Source organism: Brassica napus, chromosome C8 (assembly GCF_020379485.1).
Source record: "Brassica napus cultivar Da-Ae chromosome C8, Da-Ae, whole genome shotgun sequence".
NCBI lineage: Eukaryota > Viridiplantae > Streptophyta > Magnoliopsida > Brassicales > Brassicaceae > Brassica > Brassica napus.
In genome coordinates, this window is record NC_063451.1 from 26,559,265 (window position 1) to 26,574,868 (window position 15,604).

General features: G+C 38.2%; 3 protein-coding genes and 1 non-coding gene across 4 annotated transcripts; all 4 read left to right on the forward strand.

Annotated features, from left to right (window-relative positions):
* Window positions 1-11,272: 11,272 nt before the first annotated feature.
* LOC106425009 (probable dolichyl-diphosphooligosaccharide--protein glycosyltransferase subunit 3B) lies at window positions 11,273-13,823 on the forward strand. Its single transcript, XM_013865748.3, has 3 exons — window positions 11,273-12,018; window positions 12,633-13,228; window positions 13,706-13,823. The coding sequence occupies exons 1-2, from the start codon at window positions 11,574-11,576 to the stop codon at window positions 13,208-13,210; spliced, it is 1,023 nt and encodes a 340-aa protein (XP_013721202.2). The 5' UTR covers window positions 11,273-11,573; the 3' UTR covers window positions 13,211-13,228; window positions 13,706-13,823.
* On the forward strand, window positions 11,309-11,388 carry TRNAL-UAG. Its single transcript has one exon. It is a non-coding gene; the product is annotated as a tRNA-Leu (tRNA).
* On the forward strand, window positions 13,699-14,481 carry LOC106425012 (nuclear transport factor 2B-like). The gene is made up of 2 exons (XM_013804075.3): window positions 13,699-14,025; window positions 14,215-14,481. Exons 1-2 carry the CDS (start codon window positions 13,699-13,701, stop codon window positions 14,287-14,289), a joined length of 402 nt encoding a protein of 133 aa, XP_013659529.1. The 3' UTR covers window positions 14,290-14,481.
* A 25-nt stretch (window positions 14,482-14,506) lies between these two features.
* Window positions 14,507-15,540, forward strand: LOC106364524. Its single transcript, XM_013804076.3, has one exon. It carries the CDS (start codon window positions 14,685-14,687, stop codon window positions 14,952-14,954), a length of 270 nt encoding a protein of 89 aa, XP_013659530.1. The 5' UTR covers window positions 14,507-14,684; the 3' UTR covers window positions 14,955-15,540.
* Window positions 15,541-15,604: the final 64 nt, after the last annotated feature.

A 15,604-nucleotide genomic window follows, 5' to 3' on the forward strand; every position in this document is an offset into this window, starting at 1 on the left:
ACAGGTTAAACTAGCTGGTGAATCAAGCTTGAAGAAAGATGAACTAAAGGGTGAAGAACCAACTAAGGAGAAACAAGCATCAAGTGAGGTTATGTGGCCATTCATCTCGGAGCAAGGCCACACCAACCTGATGATCATTACCATGGAAGATCAACTTGCCTAGCAAGTCTCTTGGACGAATCTAGCAACTAGGCTAAGCTCTTTGTGTGTGCTCTTTTTCCCTTACTCTTGGTTTTGTCCCAAATGGGTTTTCCGGAGGAGGTTTTTAACGAGGCCACAACTTGCTTCACACTTATACCAAGTGCTAAGTTCGATCCAAGGCTAAGAAGACTCATGACCTTATTTCATGTTTTACACTATAGTTTGTTTCCTTATTTGTATTTCCGTGACCTAAGTGGAGCCTGTTCCCTTGGTTCTATTTATATGTTTTTGCAAGCCCACTTTTGGGGCAGACTTTGAATAAACATAAACTTTTCTTTTAAAGAAAACCCTAGAGCTCTCAAGCTAGAACTCGCCTCCTTCTCTTTGCCTTGTGAGACCAGTACCTCCACGGCCTAGAGGAACCTTGTGTTGTATCACGAGCCTTCCATATCTCGTGTGGTGCACTTCATTCCATCAATCCGTTCCAGTTCAGATCCTCTTGGTTGATTAGATCAGTCCATCCGGATCACCCTTGTGTTAGATCGGTTCCTTCTCTCTTGCTTGGGAACATACAGCCTTTGATAGCTCAGGCTTATATCATTTCTGGTATCAGAGCTGAAGTTCCTTCAGCATCAGGTTTTATCTATCCTGTCTGTTTTATTTACAATCGTTTTTAGTTTCATTTGTTTTTGCATTCATATAAAACCCATAAAAAGTCATACTTGTTTCTGTTGCATCTAGTTTATCTTGTTTCTATTTCATAAAACCATAAAAAGTTGTGTTCTTCATCCTGTCGAGTTTAGTGGCTGCTAGATCTTTATTTTCATTCAAAAAAATCATTAAAACTTGTTAGTAAAAGCTTGCAAATCCGAGTTTCCTTAATTGGTCGAGTTTAAAAAAAAAAAAAAAGTTTCATTTCTTTCAACCGTGTGATCAACCTTTTCCCCTTTTACATCCAATCTAATATTCCTTTGCATATTGTCGATTTTAAATTAAATTTTCCTTTTCTAAAGTTAAAAAAAAAAAAAAAAAATTCATATTGCATATTTCCTTTACTTTGGCCGATCACAACTTAAGTTTTCTTTTATTTTCTCATAGGTTTATATTACAAGAGAAAAGCCGCCATGGGAGAAGAAACTCAAGCAGCTTTGATGCAGGCCCTCCGTGATCTGCAAGAAGAGATGAAGAACATGAGACAAGAACTTGGAGGCAGGATGGACCGGATTGAGCATAGGCCAGTCATTAGGCCACAGAGACGAGTTGACTTTGGAACAGGTCAGGCCAATACAATGCCAACGGGCACAGCTCCAAGAAGAACCGGAATACACTTCAACGACATTCCGGAGGCTAGCAATACTCATCAACAACCAGAAGATGACCCCGGACCTTTCTATCCCCAAAACCAGAATCAAAGGAGAACTGAGGAACAAGATGACTATGGCGAAGAAGATGAAGAGGATGAGGACTTCTTACCCCGGCCAAGAGTCCCACGCAGGCAAAACCGCAACCAAGGGTTTGAAGAAGGAGACTTCTTACCGCCACAGAGAGCTCCACGCCAACAAAACTATAATCAAGGACCAGAGCACATCAAGATGAATGCTCCCGGCTATGCGGGAAAGGTTGATCCAGAAGCTTACCTAGACTGGGAGAAAAGGATGGATCACATTTTTGCCTACTATAACCACCCTGGTCCTAAAAGAGTTGCTTTGGCAGTAGCTCAGCTCACGGACAATGCGCTTTCCTGGTGGGATAGATTGTGCTCCGATAGGAGAAGGAACGGCCTGAGGCAACTAGACTCTTGGTTAGACATGAAAGATGCGATGAAGCAACGGTTTGTGCCTCAACACTTTCACAGAGACTTGCAAAGGAAGTTACGGGCACTCAAGCAGGGCAGCAAGTCAGTGGAAGAATACTATGAAGAGTTTGAGAAACTAAGAAACCGCTTGGACCTTAATGAAGATGAGGAAGCTACCATGGCTCAGTTCTTCGACGGTTTACAGGAGAGGTTAAGCTGCAAGGTGGAGATACATGTTTATGCTGACATGAAGGACCTGTTCCATCTAGCTATCCAAGCTGAACAACACATCAAGAAGAAGAGCTCCAAGGGCAAGTCTCAAGTTTCTTGGAATTCAAGCAATAGCAACTACAACAAGTCGGTGGACAAAGGAAAAGGGGTTGAAGGAGACAGCCAGACTAAGCCTCGCACCACCGAACCCACGAAGGACAACAAAACCGAGCCAGCCAAAACTACCAACCCCCAACGTGCCAGAGACATCACATGTTTCAAATGTAGAGGCCGAGGACACATGGCAAGAGAATGCCCAATTCAGAGGGTTATGCTGCTCACTGATGACGACTATGAGTCTCGTGATGAAGGAGAAGTACCTGAGATTCAAGAAGAGTATGGAGAGGTTGAATATGCTGATGTGGGAGAGAGCTTGATGATCAGACGTGTGCTTAGCGTCCTAGTGCAACCCGTCGAGACAATCCAAAGAGAAAACATATTCCACAGCCGTTGCACCATAAAAGGCAAGGTATGTAACCTTATCATAGATGGTGGGTCTTGTACTAATGCTGCTAGTGCTTACATGGTAGAGAAACTTGGCCTAGAAAAGACAAAGCATCCGCATCCATATAGGCTAAGGCGGTTAGATGATAAGGTTGAGCTTAAAATTAAAGAACAAGTGACCATTCCATTTAGCATTGGTAAGTATCAAGATGAAGTAGTTTGTGATGTAGTCCCTATGCAAGCTGGACATGTATTGTTAGGAAGACCATGGCAGTGGGATAGAGAAACTAAGCATGATGGTAGAACTAACATGTATACATTCATGCATGATAAGCGTAAGATAAGCTTAGCACCTCTCACCCCAGCACAAGTTCATGAAATTCATTTGCAAATGGTTAAGAAAAAGGAAAAGTATGTTAAATCAAACTTTCTTATCCGTCCTAGCTGCGTAAGAAAGGCTGCTGCTACCAAACACACAATGCTACTAATGATCTTTAAGGAGCTTTTGAGTGCAGGTTCTGATGAGTTAACTCTTCATCCAGAGATTACTAAGCTTCTTGACATGTTCAAAGATGTGTTTCCAGAGGAGATTCCACACGGTTTACCCCCACTCCGAGGCATTGAGCACCAGATAGATTTTGTGCCAGGAGCTGCTCTGCCAAACAAACCGGCTTATAGGGTGAACCCGGAAGAGACTAAGGAGTTGGAGAGACAAGTTCAGGACCTATTGGACAAAGGATACGTGAGGGAGAGCCTCAGTCCATGCGCTGTACCTGTCTTACTTGTACCAAAGAAGGACGGGACATGGAGAATGTGTGTAGACTGCTGAGCCATCAACAACATCACCATCAAGTACAGACACCCCATTCCACGGCTTGATGACATGTTAGATGAGCTAAGCGGAGCCACCATCTTCTCCAAGATTGACCTTAAGAGTGGGTACCATCAGGTAAGAATGAAAGAGGGAGATGAGTGGAAGACAGCTTTTAAAACAAAGCAAGGTCTATATGAATGGATGGTGATGCCATTTGGACTTAGCAATGCTCCTAGTACTTTCATGCGTCTCATGAACCACATTCTTAGACCATACATCAGTAAGTTTGTTGTGGTTTATTTTGATGACATTTTAATTTACAGTACTAGTTTACTTGATCATGTGACACATCTTGAGCAAGTACTAGAGACACTTCGACAAGAAGGGCTTTATGCAAACCTCAAGAAGTGCACATTCTGCACTGATAAACTTGTCTTCCTAGGTTTTGTTGTGAGTTCACAGGGTTTACAGGTTGATGAAGAGAAGGTTAAGGCCATTCAAGAGTGGCCAACTCCAACGAACATCAGCCAAGTCAGAAGTTTCCATGGTCTAGCTAGCTTCTACAGGCGGTTTGTCAAGGATTTCAGTAGCATAGCTGCACCCCTTACTGCTGTGGTGAAGAAGAGTATTGGGTTCATTTGGGAAAAAGCTCAACAGGAAGCCTTTCAGACCTTGAAGTATCGCCTGACCCATGCACCAGTACTGGTCTTACCCGACTTCAACAAGACCTTTGAAGTAGAATGTGATGCATCAGGGATTGGGGTAGGGGCAGTTCTTATTCAAGAAGGAAAACCCGTGGCTTACTTCAGTGAGAAGCTTGGTGGAGCAGCTCTCAATTATCCGACCTATGATAAAGAGCTGTATGCCTTGGTGAGAGCTTTGGAGACATGGCAGCACTACCTGCTGTCTAAAGAATTTGTGGTACACACTGACCATGAAACCCTTAAACATCTAAGAGGGCAAACCAATCTCAAGAGGAGACATGCGCGCTGGTTAGAGTTTATTGAGACATTTCCCTACATTATCAAGTATAAGAAGGGCAAGGAGAACATTGTAGCAGATGCACTCTCCAGGAGATATGCTTTGATTGCAACCATGGAAGCAAAGGTGTTGGGATTTGAGTTCATCAAAAGTTTGTACGGAGAAGATCCGGATCTTGCTGCTATCTACTCAAGTTGCACCAAAGGACCACAAGGAAAGTTCTACTTGCATGAGGGATTTCTTTTCAAGGGCAGGAGATTGTGCATTCCTCAATGCTCCTTGAGAGATCTAATCACTAGAGAGGCTCACGGAGGAGGGCTCATGGGTCACTTTGGAGTAGATAAGACACTTGCTGTGGTCAGGAAACATTTCTATTGGCCGCATATTAAGAAATTAGTAGAATCTCATTGTGCAAGATGTGTAACTTGCAAGAAAGCTAAGTCTCGAGTCCAGCCTCATGGCCTTTACATGCCACTGCCGATTCCTACAGCTCCTTGGGTAGACATCTCCATGGATTTTGTTCTAGGAATACCAAAAATTCATCACAAGGATTCAATCTTTGTTGTCGTGGACAGATTCTCCAAAATGGCACACTTCATACCTTGTGCCAAAGTGAATGATGCGTCCAAAACAGCTGATCTGTTCTTTAAGGAGGTGGTGCGCTTACATGGGGTGCCAAGGACTATTGTATCTGACCGAGACACCAAGTTCCTCAGCCACTTTTGGAGAACACTATGGAAGAAGTTGGGTACAAAGCTGCTATTCTCTACTACTTGTCATCCCCAAACTGATGGGCAAACTGAAGTTGTCAACAGGACGCTCTCTACGCTGCTTAGGGCAACCATTGGGAAGAACATGAAGAATTGGGTTGATTGTATCTCATTCATCGAATTTGCATACAACAGAGCTCAGCATTCAGCCACTAAGATGTCCCCCTTTGAGGCAGCCTATGGGTTCAACCCAAAAACCCCTTTGGATCTTAAACCTTTACCTCCAGCTGAAGTTGTCAGTCTTACCGGGGAAGCTAAAGCTGCCTATGTCAAGGAACTCCATCAGAAGGTTCAAGAGAATTTGGAGAAGAGGACTGAGCAGTACACTAAACATGCCAACAAGGGCCGCAAGGAAATTGTATTTGAACCAGGAGAGTGGGTTTGGTTACACATGCGGCAAGAAAGGTTTCCTAACCAGAGAAGTTCCAAACTGAAGCCAAGAGGAGACGGCCCATTTCAAGTTGTTGAGAGGATCAACAACAATGCCTACCGTCTTGATCTGCCAGGTGAGTTGAATGTGTCTTGTACTTTCAATGTTACTGATCTATCTCCTTGTTTTGCAGATGAACCAGTTTTGAGGTCAAAACCTTTTGAAGAGGGAGGGAATGATGAGGACATTCAACCAGAGCCGGAACCAGACCTAACTGAACCTGATATCCAGGACATGATCAGCAACATAACCAAATCAGAGACAGTTCAAGAAGTGCCAGTACCAACCGTATTCAAGGGAGCTATCACTAGACAAAGAGCTAAGATACTTCAACATAAATTTAATGAAAGCATGATACTTGCTTCTGATCTTGGACAGGTTAAACTAGCTGGTGAATCAAGCTTGAAGAAAGATGAACTAAAGGGTGAAGAACCAGCTAAGGAGAAACAAGCATCAAGTGAGGTTATGTGGCCATTCATCTCGGAGCAAGGCCACACCAACCTGATGATCATTACCATGGAAGATCAACTTGCCTAGCAAGTCTCTTGGACGAATCTAGCAACTAGGCTAAGCTCTTTGTGTGTGCTCTTTTTCCCTTACTCTTGGTTTTGTCCCAAATGGGTTTTCCGGAGGAGGTTTTTAACGAGGCCACAACTTGCTTCACACTTATACCAAGTGCTAAGTTCGATCCAAGGCTAAGAAGACTCATGACCTTATTTCATGTTTTACACTATAGTTTGTTTCCTTATTTGTATTTTCGTGACCTAAGTGGAGCCTGTTCCCTTGGTTCTATTTATATGTTTTTGCAAGCCCACTTTTGGGGCAGACTTTGAATAAACATAAACTTTTCTTTTAAAGAAAACCCTAGAGCTCTCAAGCTAGAACTCGCCTCCTTCTCTTTGCCTTGTGAGACCAGTACCTCCACGGCCTAGAGGAACCTTGTGTTGTATCACGAGCCTTCCATATCTCGTGTGGTGCACTTCATTCCATCAATCCGTTCCAGTTCAGATCCTCTTGGTTGATTAGATCAGTCCATCCGGATCACCCTTGTGTTAGATCGGTTCCTTCTCTCTTGCTTGGGAACATACAGCCTTTGATAGCTCAGGCTTGTATCACACTTCAGGACCAACAGCCACTAAACCCACATTCTGTTTTCGACAGAAGGAGATGACAGCTGAGCTGTCTGATACATCGAGGTCAGGTACGCAAGTAGCGTCTCCAGAGCTCGTGATGCCGGGGTTTCCAGGCGCGCATAGCATAGAGTTGCAGGAAGGAGAGCGTTTCAAGGCGTGACAAAGGGCGTGTTCTCTCCCTCCGGTACCGATTACAAGAACTATCACTCTCTTCTGCAGTAACTGAAACGAAGTTAGTATACTGAATATTAAGCGAGCAAAAGGGTATCGCTGGAACTTACCAGTGCCGCCGTTACCGCCGGGAGAAACTGAAATAGAGGGCTCGGACTCTGATGTGACGCAACGAAGCCAAAGTTGGCGGCTTTGGATATGGTTTGAAGGGAAAGGAGAACTAAGGGCGTGGTTGGTGGTGGAGAAACTGAGAGGAGCAAAAGAGGAAGAAGGAGAAGTAGAGGTGGAGAACCGGAGAGAGCTGAGAGATGGTTTTGGGGAGTTGTTGTTGTTGGAGAAGAGATTGATAGAAGAAGATGAAGGGTGGAGATTAGATGTACACAACGACATGTAGGAAAGTTGGAACACAAGTTTGCGACAGAGATGAAGAGAGACACAGAGACAGTTAAAGTTGCAGTCTTTGAGAGAGTTTGACTCAGACCAGATTCGCTCAACAAGAGTTTAATAGAGCACTCCCTTCGTTTGTTTTTCATTACTATCCTTAAACAGAACTACTACTTCGTGTACAAGTTATGTTTAGGTGTTATGGGTTTCCAAGTTCTCTTTGTTGTCATTAGCTTTAAATTGAAAAACCTTCTTATGAATGTGCTTTTTTGTATATTGTTTAAGGATACTAATGAGTCTGCTTCAACTAATGGCTTACATTACTGGAACATTCTGCTAGGTAATGTTTATGACATAGGGAGATCAAGAAATCTTGCTTTCTCTGGAGCATGACTCTCAGGGTTTCACCATTGCAAGAGCTGGAGATAACGTAGCAATAGCGTTCCAAGAAACTGATTGCATATCAAGTAATGCCAGGAGGTGTGTTGTGTCATCCTGATTACTATTTAAAATAATGATTTTGGACTAAAAAATCAGGTTATTATTTTGTTTTATATTTGATGAATATATAAGTGTCTTTTGGAAAACCTAAAGTGATGGACTCAAACTGATTGAAGAGGAAAATGCATTAGCTGGGAATCAATTTCATAAGATGCTGTCAATGCTCGGAGAATCAGAAAGCAAAGTTGATAATCTGTAGAATCAAGCTCAAGAATCACAAAATCATTGTGTAGGGATCCAAGAGGTGAAGAGTTTCATGAAGAGAGTAATAAAGACCACTTCACGTCTTCTCCTACAGTTAGAAACAATGGGTATGTTATTTAGTTTTCAGTTAGTGCCAGAGTCAGAGATTGTTGTTCCAACATGACAAATTCTGTTTGCTGGAATAAGTTTAATTTTTTTTTAACTGTAAAAGGACACTTATATTTTTTTTCTTTGTTCAGCTTTTATATATATTGGAACTTATTTAACTTCGACGAACCAACTCTTCTTTGCTGCTTCTTTGTTTTTGTGTGCTGCAATGGCATGACGTTAGTTTGTATGTTTATTTTTGAAACACATCAGTCTGTATGTTATATAGGTTGTTTTTGTGTGCTGCAATGGCATGACGGGACGTGTGTATGTTTTATAGTTGTTTGCGTATATGTCAACTTCGTCATAATTTTCCATAAGTTCTTTACTAAATAAGGAATTGAAGCTAAGATATATAAATACAAAGATGAAAATTTCACATTCACGATGATCTATACATTATGAAAAAGAAAAATATTAATCTATATAACGACCATATGACTTGGTTGAATTATAATTTCAAGTGGTATTAGATTCTTTTTGGAAACAAATTTTGTAAATCAAATTTGAAAACTATATAAAGAGTCTTCAAATTCCAATTATGTGTTCTTTCCAATTCAAATTGGTGTTTGGTTTAAAATCTTTCAATGTTTTGTATATAAAAGTCTGACTAAGAAATCAAACTGAAAATTAAACATGTGATATAAATATAAAATATACACATTATTACACATATGCTAAGCATCTAAGGGTTCTGAAACTCCATATAATTAAACATCGCAAAAAACAATCATGTAATATACATTCTGAGAACTTAAAATAATTTTATAAATTATTTTCTTCAAATGATAACAGAAAATGTATATTTTCTTAATTTACATCTTTGAGCTCCGAGGTGATTAGTTTTAGTGATTTTATATTGTAGTAATCAAATAGTATTCCATAAGAGTATATTGAGTAAGTAGGTAAATATAGTCATGCTTTTTAAAATTGGTTTAATGTTAGGTAATGGAACATAACACGCCAAGAAGTAAACATTCACCCAAGGCTTGGGGATAGGCAATTATATAGACATTCACTTTGTTGTTTTTGAACAATTGTATTACAAAAAACGTCTGGTGAAAAAAAACATCTGGTGAATGCTGCCCTTGAAGAATAAGAAATATTTGTTTCATGGTTTGATCATGCTAATGTCGGAGAAGAACTGGATTTTACAGTTTATAGATTGTCAATTTGTTTTTTTTTCCGGTTTTGTATTCCTATGCAGAATTTTATTATTGCTTGAAAAAGCTAAATTTTATCTTTATATAATGACTTAAGTATTAAGGAATGTAAAATAATACTCAACAATTCAAACTGTTCAAGATTTAAGCTTAAGTAACAAATAATAGTTTTGGTTTCCTCAACTCCCAAATAGAATTTCATCTATGGTTCTATATCAAGATGGCCACTTAATATTGTGTTTTTAGTAACACATATACAGTAAAGAAAAATACAATATATTATTTATTTGATATGAGTAAGTGGGTGAAATAAAGAATTTAATGAATAAAATAATTTAACCAAAACATATGCAGTAAATTATAATTAATTAGTTTTAATATGATAAGTAATAATTTAATGGATCATTTTAAATAGAAGCCCAAAAAGATAAAAAAATTTACTTATGCTAAATATTTAACATTAATAATATGAATATTAAGAATTCACACTCTTAACTAAAATAAACAAACTTCCTATTGCATATATTTTGTTTGATGAACATTAAATTATATGTCTGTATATATAATACACAAAGATTATCATAATAATTAAATAAAACAAAATATAAAAGGAGATAAAAGTATTAAACAACATAAATGACAAATGACAGATAATAAATAACTAAAAAATATAATATACACAATTAAAATAATTGTTTATTTTTATATTTGATGAATATTTAAGTTTTTTGGATCAAAAAATTTCCAAAACTATTACAATACTATACTTCTCATATATTTAAATAGTGTACATTTAATGATTAACACCAGTTTCAATCTAAAAGCTATAGAAATATAAATATGAGACACAACAACAAACAAAAAAAGTGAAATTCATAAATTCAAAAAATCACTATGAAATAACCATTACCAAAATATTTTGTAACTTTATTTTACCAAAATATAAGTTTTTAACTTTCTATTACCAAAGAAGGAATCAAAACTCTTTATGTTATTTTTTGGAAAGAGATTTGCAAGTTGTCTACCAAAAATTTTAAAAAATATTTAAAGAAACACCATTACCAACAAAAAATATTGTATACCAATTTCACCTAATAGAAACACACCGAGAGTAAGAAATTATAGTTTTTTAGACCATACCAAGTCCTTACGTAATTCACTTGGTAACAAATTGAACCATTTTGAATAAACAATGACGCTTATAAATTGACGATTAGTCGGTTGACTTCGGTCGCCGGATCCCCATGGATATCAAAAAAAAAAAAAAAAACAATGACGCTTATAAATCTTTCAAACTTATGAAGTCACATACTAATGCCCTTTCTCAAAACAAAAGTCACATACTATCATTCTTTTTCTCTATTATGCCAAAAGTAAAATTGATATTCTAATTTTCCTTTTTCTTGTGGGTTACTTCAATTTAAAATATTTAATTTTAAGTGAATATACAACTACTCAAAACTTAGAACAACAATGACTACCATGTCATATAAAATTATAACATACTAAAACTTTGTTAAAGTTTTAAATGAAACAATTCATTCTCTAAATGTTGGAACCTTATGTGAATTTTATGATATATACATACAGAATAAATATGAAAATATACTTCAAATATAAAAGGAAATAAAACAAGTAAAACAGAATACTAAAAAAATATTTGTACAAAAAATTATAGTATATAATCCGCGCGTAGCGCGGAAAAGACTTCTAGTACTAATAAAACTCTTGCATTACTCTCTGCCTACTCCTTCATAGCGTTTTTTATTTACTGGAGAATTACAACTCTGGCAGTGTTCTCTTGACTTGATATTCCATCGAATCAATCTTTTTAAGCTTCTGCTCCAATAGATGGTTTCTCAGATATCTGATTTCTCTAATTCTAACCGAGAAGTCATTAAATGAATTTAATATTATTCTTATAGTTATCATCAGATATGTAATAGGTTATTAACAACAAGACGGTTTGGCCGAGTGGTCTAAGGCGCCAGATTTAGGCTCTGGTCCGAAAGGGCGTGGGTTCAAATCCCACAGCCGTCAAAAGTTTTAAAATTTTTCACCAAACTGAACCCTCTAGTTTATCCAGCAGGTTTACACTCTTTCACCATTATATAAACCCTTAATTTTGAACAATTCTTCACTTCTCCAGTCTCTTCCACCAAACTCCATCTCCCTCGGATCTATTTTCATTTCCCTTTTCCCGAATCCAATCAAAGAGAACGAAAATGGCAGACCACACAACTCTCCCACATCGCTTCTTCCTCTCAATATCACTACTATCGATCCTCGCGGGTTCGCAACCAGATCTCACCAAAGAACTCGTTTCCCTCCGATCATCCTCCGAATCCGGCGTGATCCGCCTCAACGACGACACCGTTTCGAAGTTCATAACCTCCGTAGCCACACCACGACCTTACTCCCTCATCATCTTCTTCAACTCGGCTGATCTCAACAGCAATCCCCTCCAAGAGTTCCGCAGCGAATTCGGATTAGTCTCCGCCTCTTTCATCGCCAACAACAACAATAGATCCGACGTAACCAACAAGCTGTTCTTCTGCGAGATCGATGAATCATCGGACTCCGAGGCTTTCGGCCTTTTCGGCATCCAATTCCTCCCCCAAATCTGCCTCGTCGATCCTTTGATGGAGAATCCACTACAAGACAAAACAGGTACTCGAAGAGCCGGGGTAACTAGGGGACAAACAGTGCAACTGACAGGATCCTAACAAGTGCAAATGTCCAAAATAGCACCTTTCTAGGTTTATATCACAAAAATAGCACTCAAAAACAAAAATGACCAAAATAGCACATTTCTAAGTTTATATCTTATCCCAAAACCTCAATTCTAAACCCTAAACTCTAAACCCTAAACTCTAAATCCTAAATCCTAAACCCTAAACTCTAAACCCTAAACTCTAAACCCTAAATTTTAAACCATAAACCCTAAACTCTAAATCCTAAACCCTAAATTCTAAACCCCACCCTTTAACTCTAAACCCTAAGTTTGTGACTTTTGATAAAACATTAAGTGTTATTTTTGTGACTTTTGACTTTGAGTGCTAGTTTGGAAACAAAAACTTGATTTAGTGCTATTTTTGTCTTTTTCTCTCCTAACAATGTCCACATAATTTTTTTAAAGAAAATTGATAATAAAATTGATAATTTCCTAAAAACATTTTTAATGTATATATTTTTTAAAAAAATATATATATTTAAAACAGTAAATTTTTTTTTTTTTTTTAAATCGTCCTAAGACCTATAATAATGTTAAGTCAGCCATGTAGGCAGGATGGAGGAAGAAGATGTGGATGGAACCGCGGAGTCTGTGTTGGAGTTCATCGAGAGCCGAACGAATCTCACCGTTGGTTCACTCCGCCGCCCGCCGCTCCTTTCCAAGACGCAGATCAGCGTAATCGCAGCCCTGATCGCTATCTCGGCTCCGTTTCTTATCAAGAAGGTTCTAAATGGAGAAACGATTTTCAACAACAATAGAGTCTGGCTATACGGCGTCGTTTTGGTGTACTTCTTCAGCGTATCCGGGACGATGCATAACATCATCAAAGGAGTGCCTATGTTCGTCAGAGATCACCAGGATTCGAACAAGCTCGTTTTCTTCTACGAAGGAGCGAATTTTCAGCTCGGGGCGGAGGGGTTCTCTGTTGGGCTCTTGTACAATGTGGTTGGGCTGCTCTTGGCATATGTCACTAACGCGCTTGTGCGCGTTAGGAATGTCAGTGAGCAAAGGGTGGTTATGATGTTGGCTATGGTCGTCTCGTTGTTGGCTGTGAAGAAGGTTGTTTACTTGAATAATTGGAAGACTGGGTATCAGATTCAAACGTACTGGCCATCGAGTTGGCATTGATGGATCTTTTACCTTAAGGTAACTTTTTTTGAGTAACTAGGTTTTATATTAGATATATTCCACGTCGGTGATATAAAGTGTTTTGTGCAATATATATGTGATGTTGGCAATCTTCCACTCTTGAACTAGATTTTGGATGTGAGTTAGGTCCATTACTAATATGGTATTAGAGCCCATAGTCCAGGTATGGTCCATTTATTAAAGTTTTGGATACTCGAATTAGAGTAATGATTGCTCTAGGATATACGATATGATTATGGTATTTGCTTCTGCATATAATTGGATGTGAAAATCTGAATATAAGATTGGATGGAGAAGATTTATGCGTCACTTGATCCACAAGAAAGTAAAAAAGATTATCGCTTTATTCTTACCCTTGCTTGCAAATTAAGCATCCCCCCCCCCCCCATGAAAGTTGATTCCTTAAGATAGCTCATGTTTATATTCCCTCTTTGGTTATTTTTGCTAACAGATTTAATTTCTATACAATGGCAGAGACAAATAAAGGAAGAAGTGAAGAAGAAGTTGCAAGGGCATTTGTGAATCACTATTACCATCTCTTTGACAATGATCGATTTTCTCTTTTCACTCTCTACAGTTCCACCTCGTTGCTTACTTTTGAAGGCCAAAAGATCTACGGCGTGGAAGATATCTTCAATAAGCTCAAACAACTTCCGTTCGATCAGTGTCGTCATTTGATCAGCACCGTTGACTCTCAGCCGTCTTCAATGGCCGGTGGCTGTGGCGGAATCCTTGTTTTTGTGAGCGGTAGCATCCAGTTACACGGCGAGGATCATCCTCTTAGGTTTAGCCAGGTCTTAACTCCTCTCTATTTATAATCAACGTGAGATATCGTTTTGTAAGAAACATCGCAAAATGCCAAAATTTTCAATAATTTTTATGTGTCATGACATGCATGAAACTATGGTATATAGTATGAGCTTGCATAGATACTTTTTCTGTTGGATTTTAGGTGAAATAAAGATGTTATTTATTATTTGCAGACATTTCACCTGGTCCCTCTTCCACAAGGAAGTTTCTTCGTCCAAAATGAGATGTTTCGGCTCAATTATGGTTGAAGTTATAATAACTTTCATGTTTGTAATTGAAATCCGAGTTATAAAGAGAATCAATCTTTCATATCGAGTTATAAAATAAGCTGATATATTGTTCTGTGTTATGTTCAGATATGTAAAAAAAGTTTCAAATTGATTTAAAAGACATAAGGTAACTGTATCCACTATCCGTATTATAAGATGAAGAGTCGAACATTTTCTGGGTGTCTAAATTCTTTATTATCTATTTGTTTTTAAAATAGTGAATATTCACGGAAAAACCGAACACATATGAGGCCAGGACTACCTGTCGAATCTTAACCATCCCCTTTTGTTCAAAACCTTAACCTTGTATCCTAAGAAATCATTTCTCCCTCAATCTCCCTCTCTCTGATAATATATTTCTCATACGAAGAAAAATGAAGAGCAGGAACAGAAACTTGGCCACCCTGAGTTTGATGATAATTACGGTTTTGTCATGGACGAAGATTGTGGCTGGACAAGAAGCACTATTAGGAAAGAAAGTATTGCCGTTGTGCCACAGAGAATGTATGCCAATATGCATGAAAGTGACAGAAGCAACGCAAGAAATTTGTGAGGGGGCATGCCAAGCTGGTTGTGTCCAGCTTCAAGGTCGAGGCACCGGACTTTCAGCCACTGATCAAGGAGTCGATATGGTCATTGCATAGAGAAATATTTAATATATTTTTCACCGGGAAAAACAAGATTTTGTATTACCATATTGTAGTTGTCTTTTATATTTAACAGATTGTAAAATTGGGTCATCTCTTAAACACCGATGTAGTTAAGTGTGCATTATGATAAATATTATCCGGTCTATTGCGAAAAACAACTTTGATGTTTATCATCGATATCAGAACAAAAATGATTGCAAATTACATCCCCCATTATTTCTCGAAATATTTCTCTCAATATGTTTATCCTTAAATTATTACAAGAATCCATAAAAAGTGCATTTCCCCCTTGTCATAAGAATTTCAACTACTATAATTTTTCTTTTCTTTTCACTAATTTAATTATCATTTTCAAGTTTAAATATATGAAAATACGATTCTTCACCTTTAACTTCTTCTTTAACAAATCTTTTATGATCTGGATTTATATACCAAATCCCAATATATAATATATTTATTAAGTATGAGTTTGTATGTTAGACCATGATTAACCCGGAGTTCTTAGAGTGAAGTTCTTAACGGAAGTTAAGAAACAGTTTCTTAATTTTCGCTAAAAACCTCGTCCTAAGAACCCCGGATTAATCATGCTCTTAGTATCAGTCGACACAATCAAACGTGGAACAAACACAGCACGTCGTTATAAC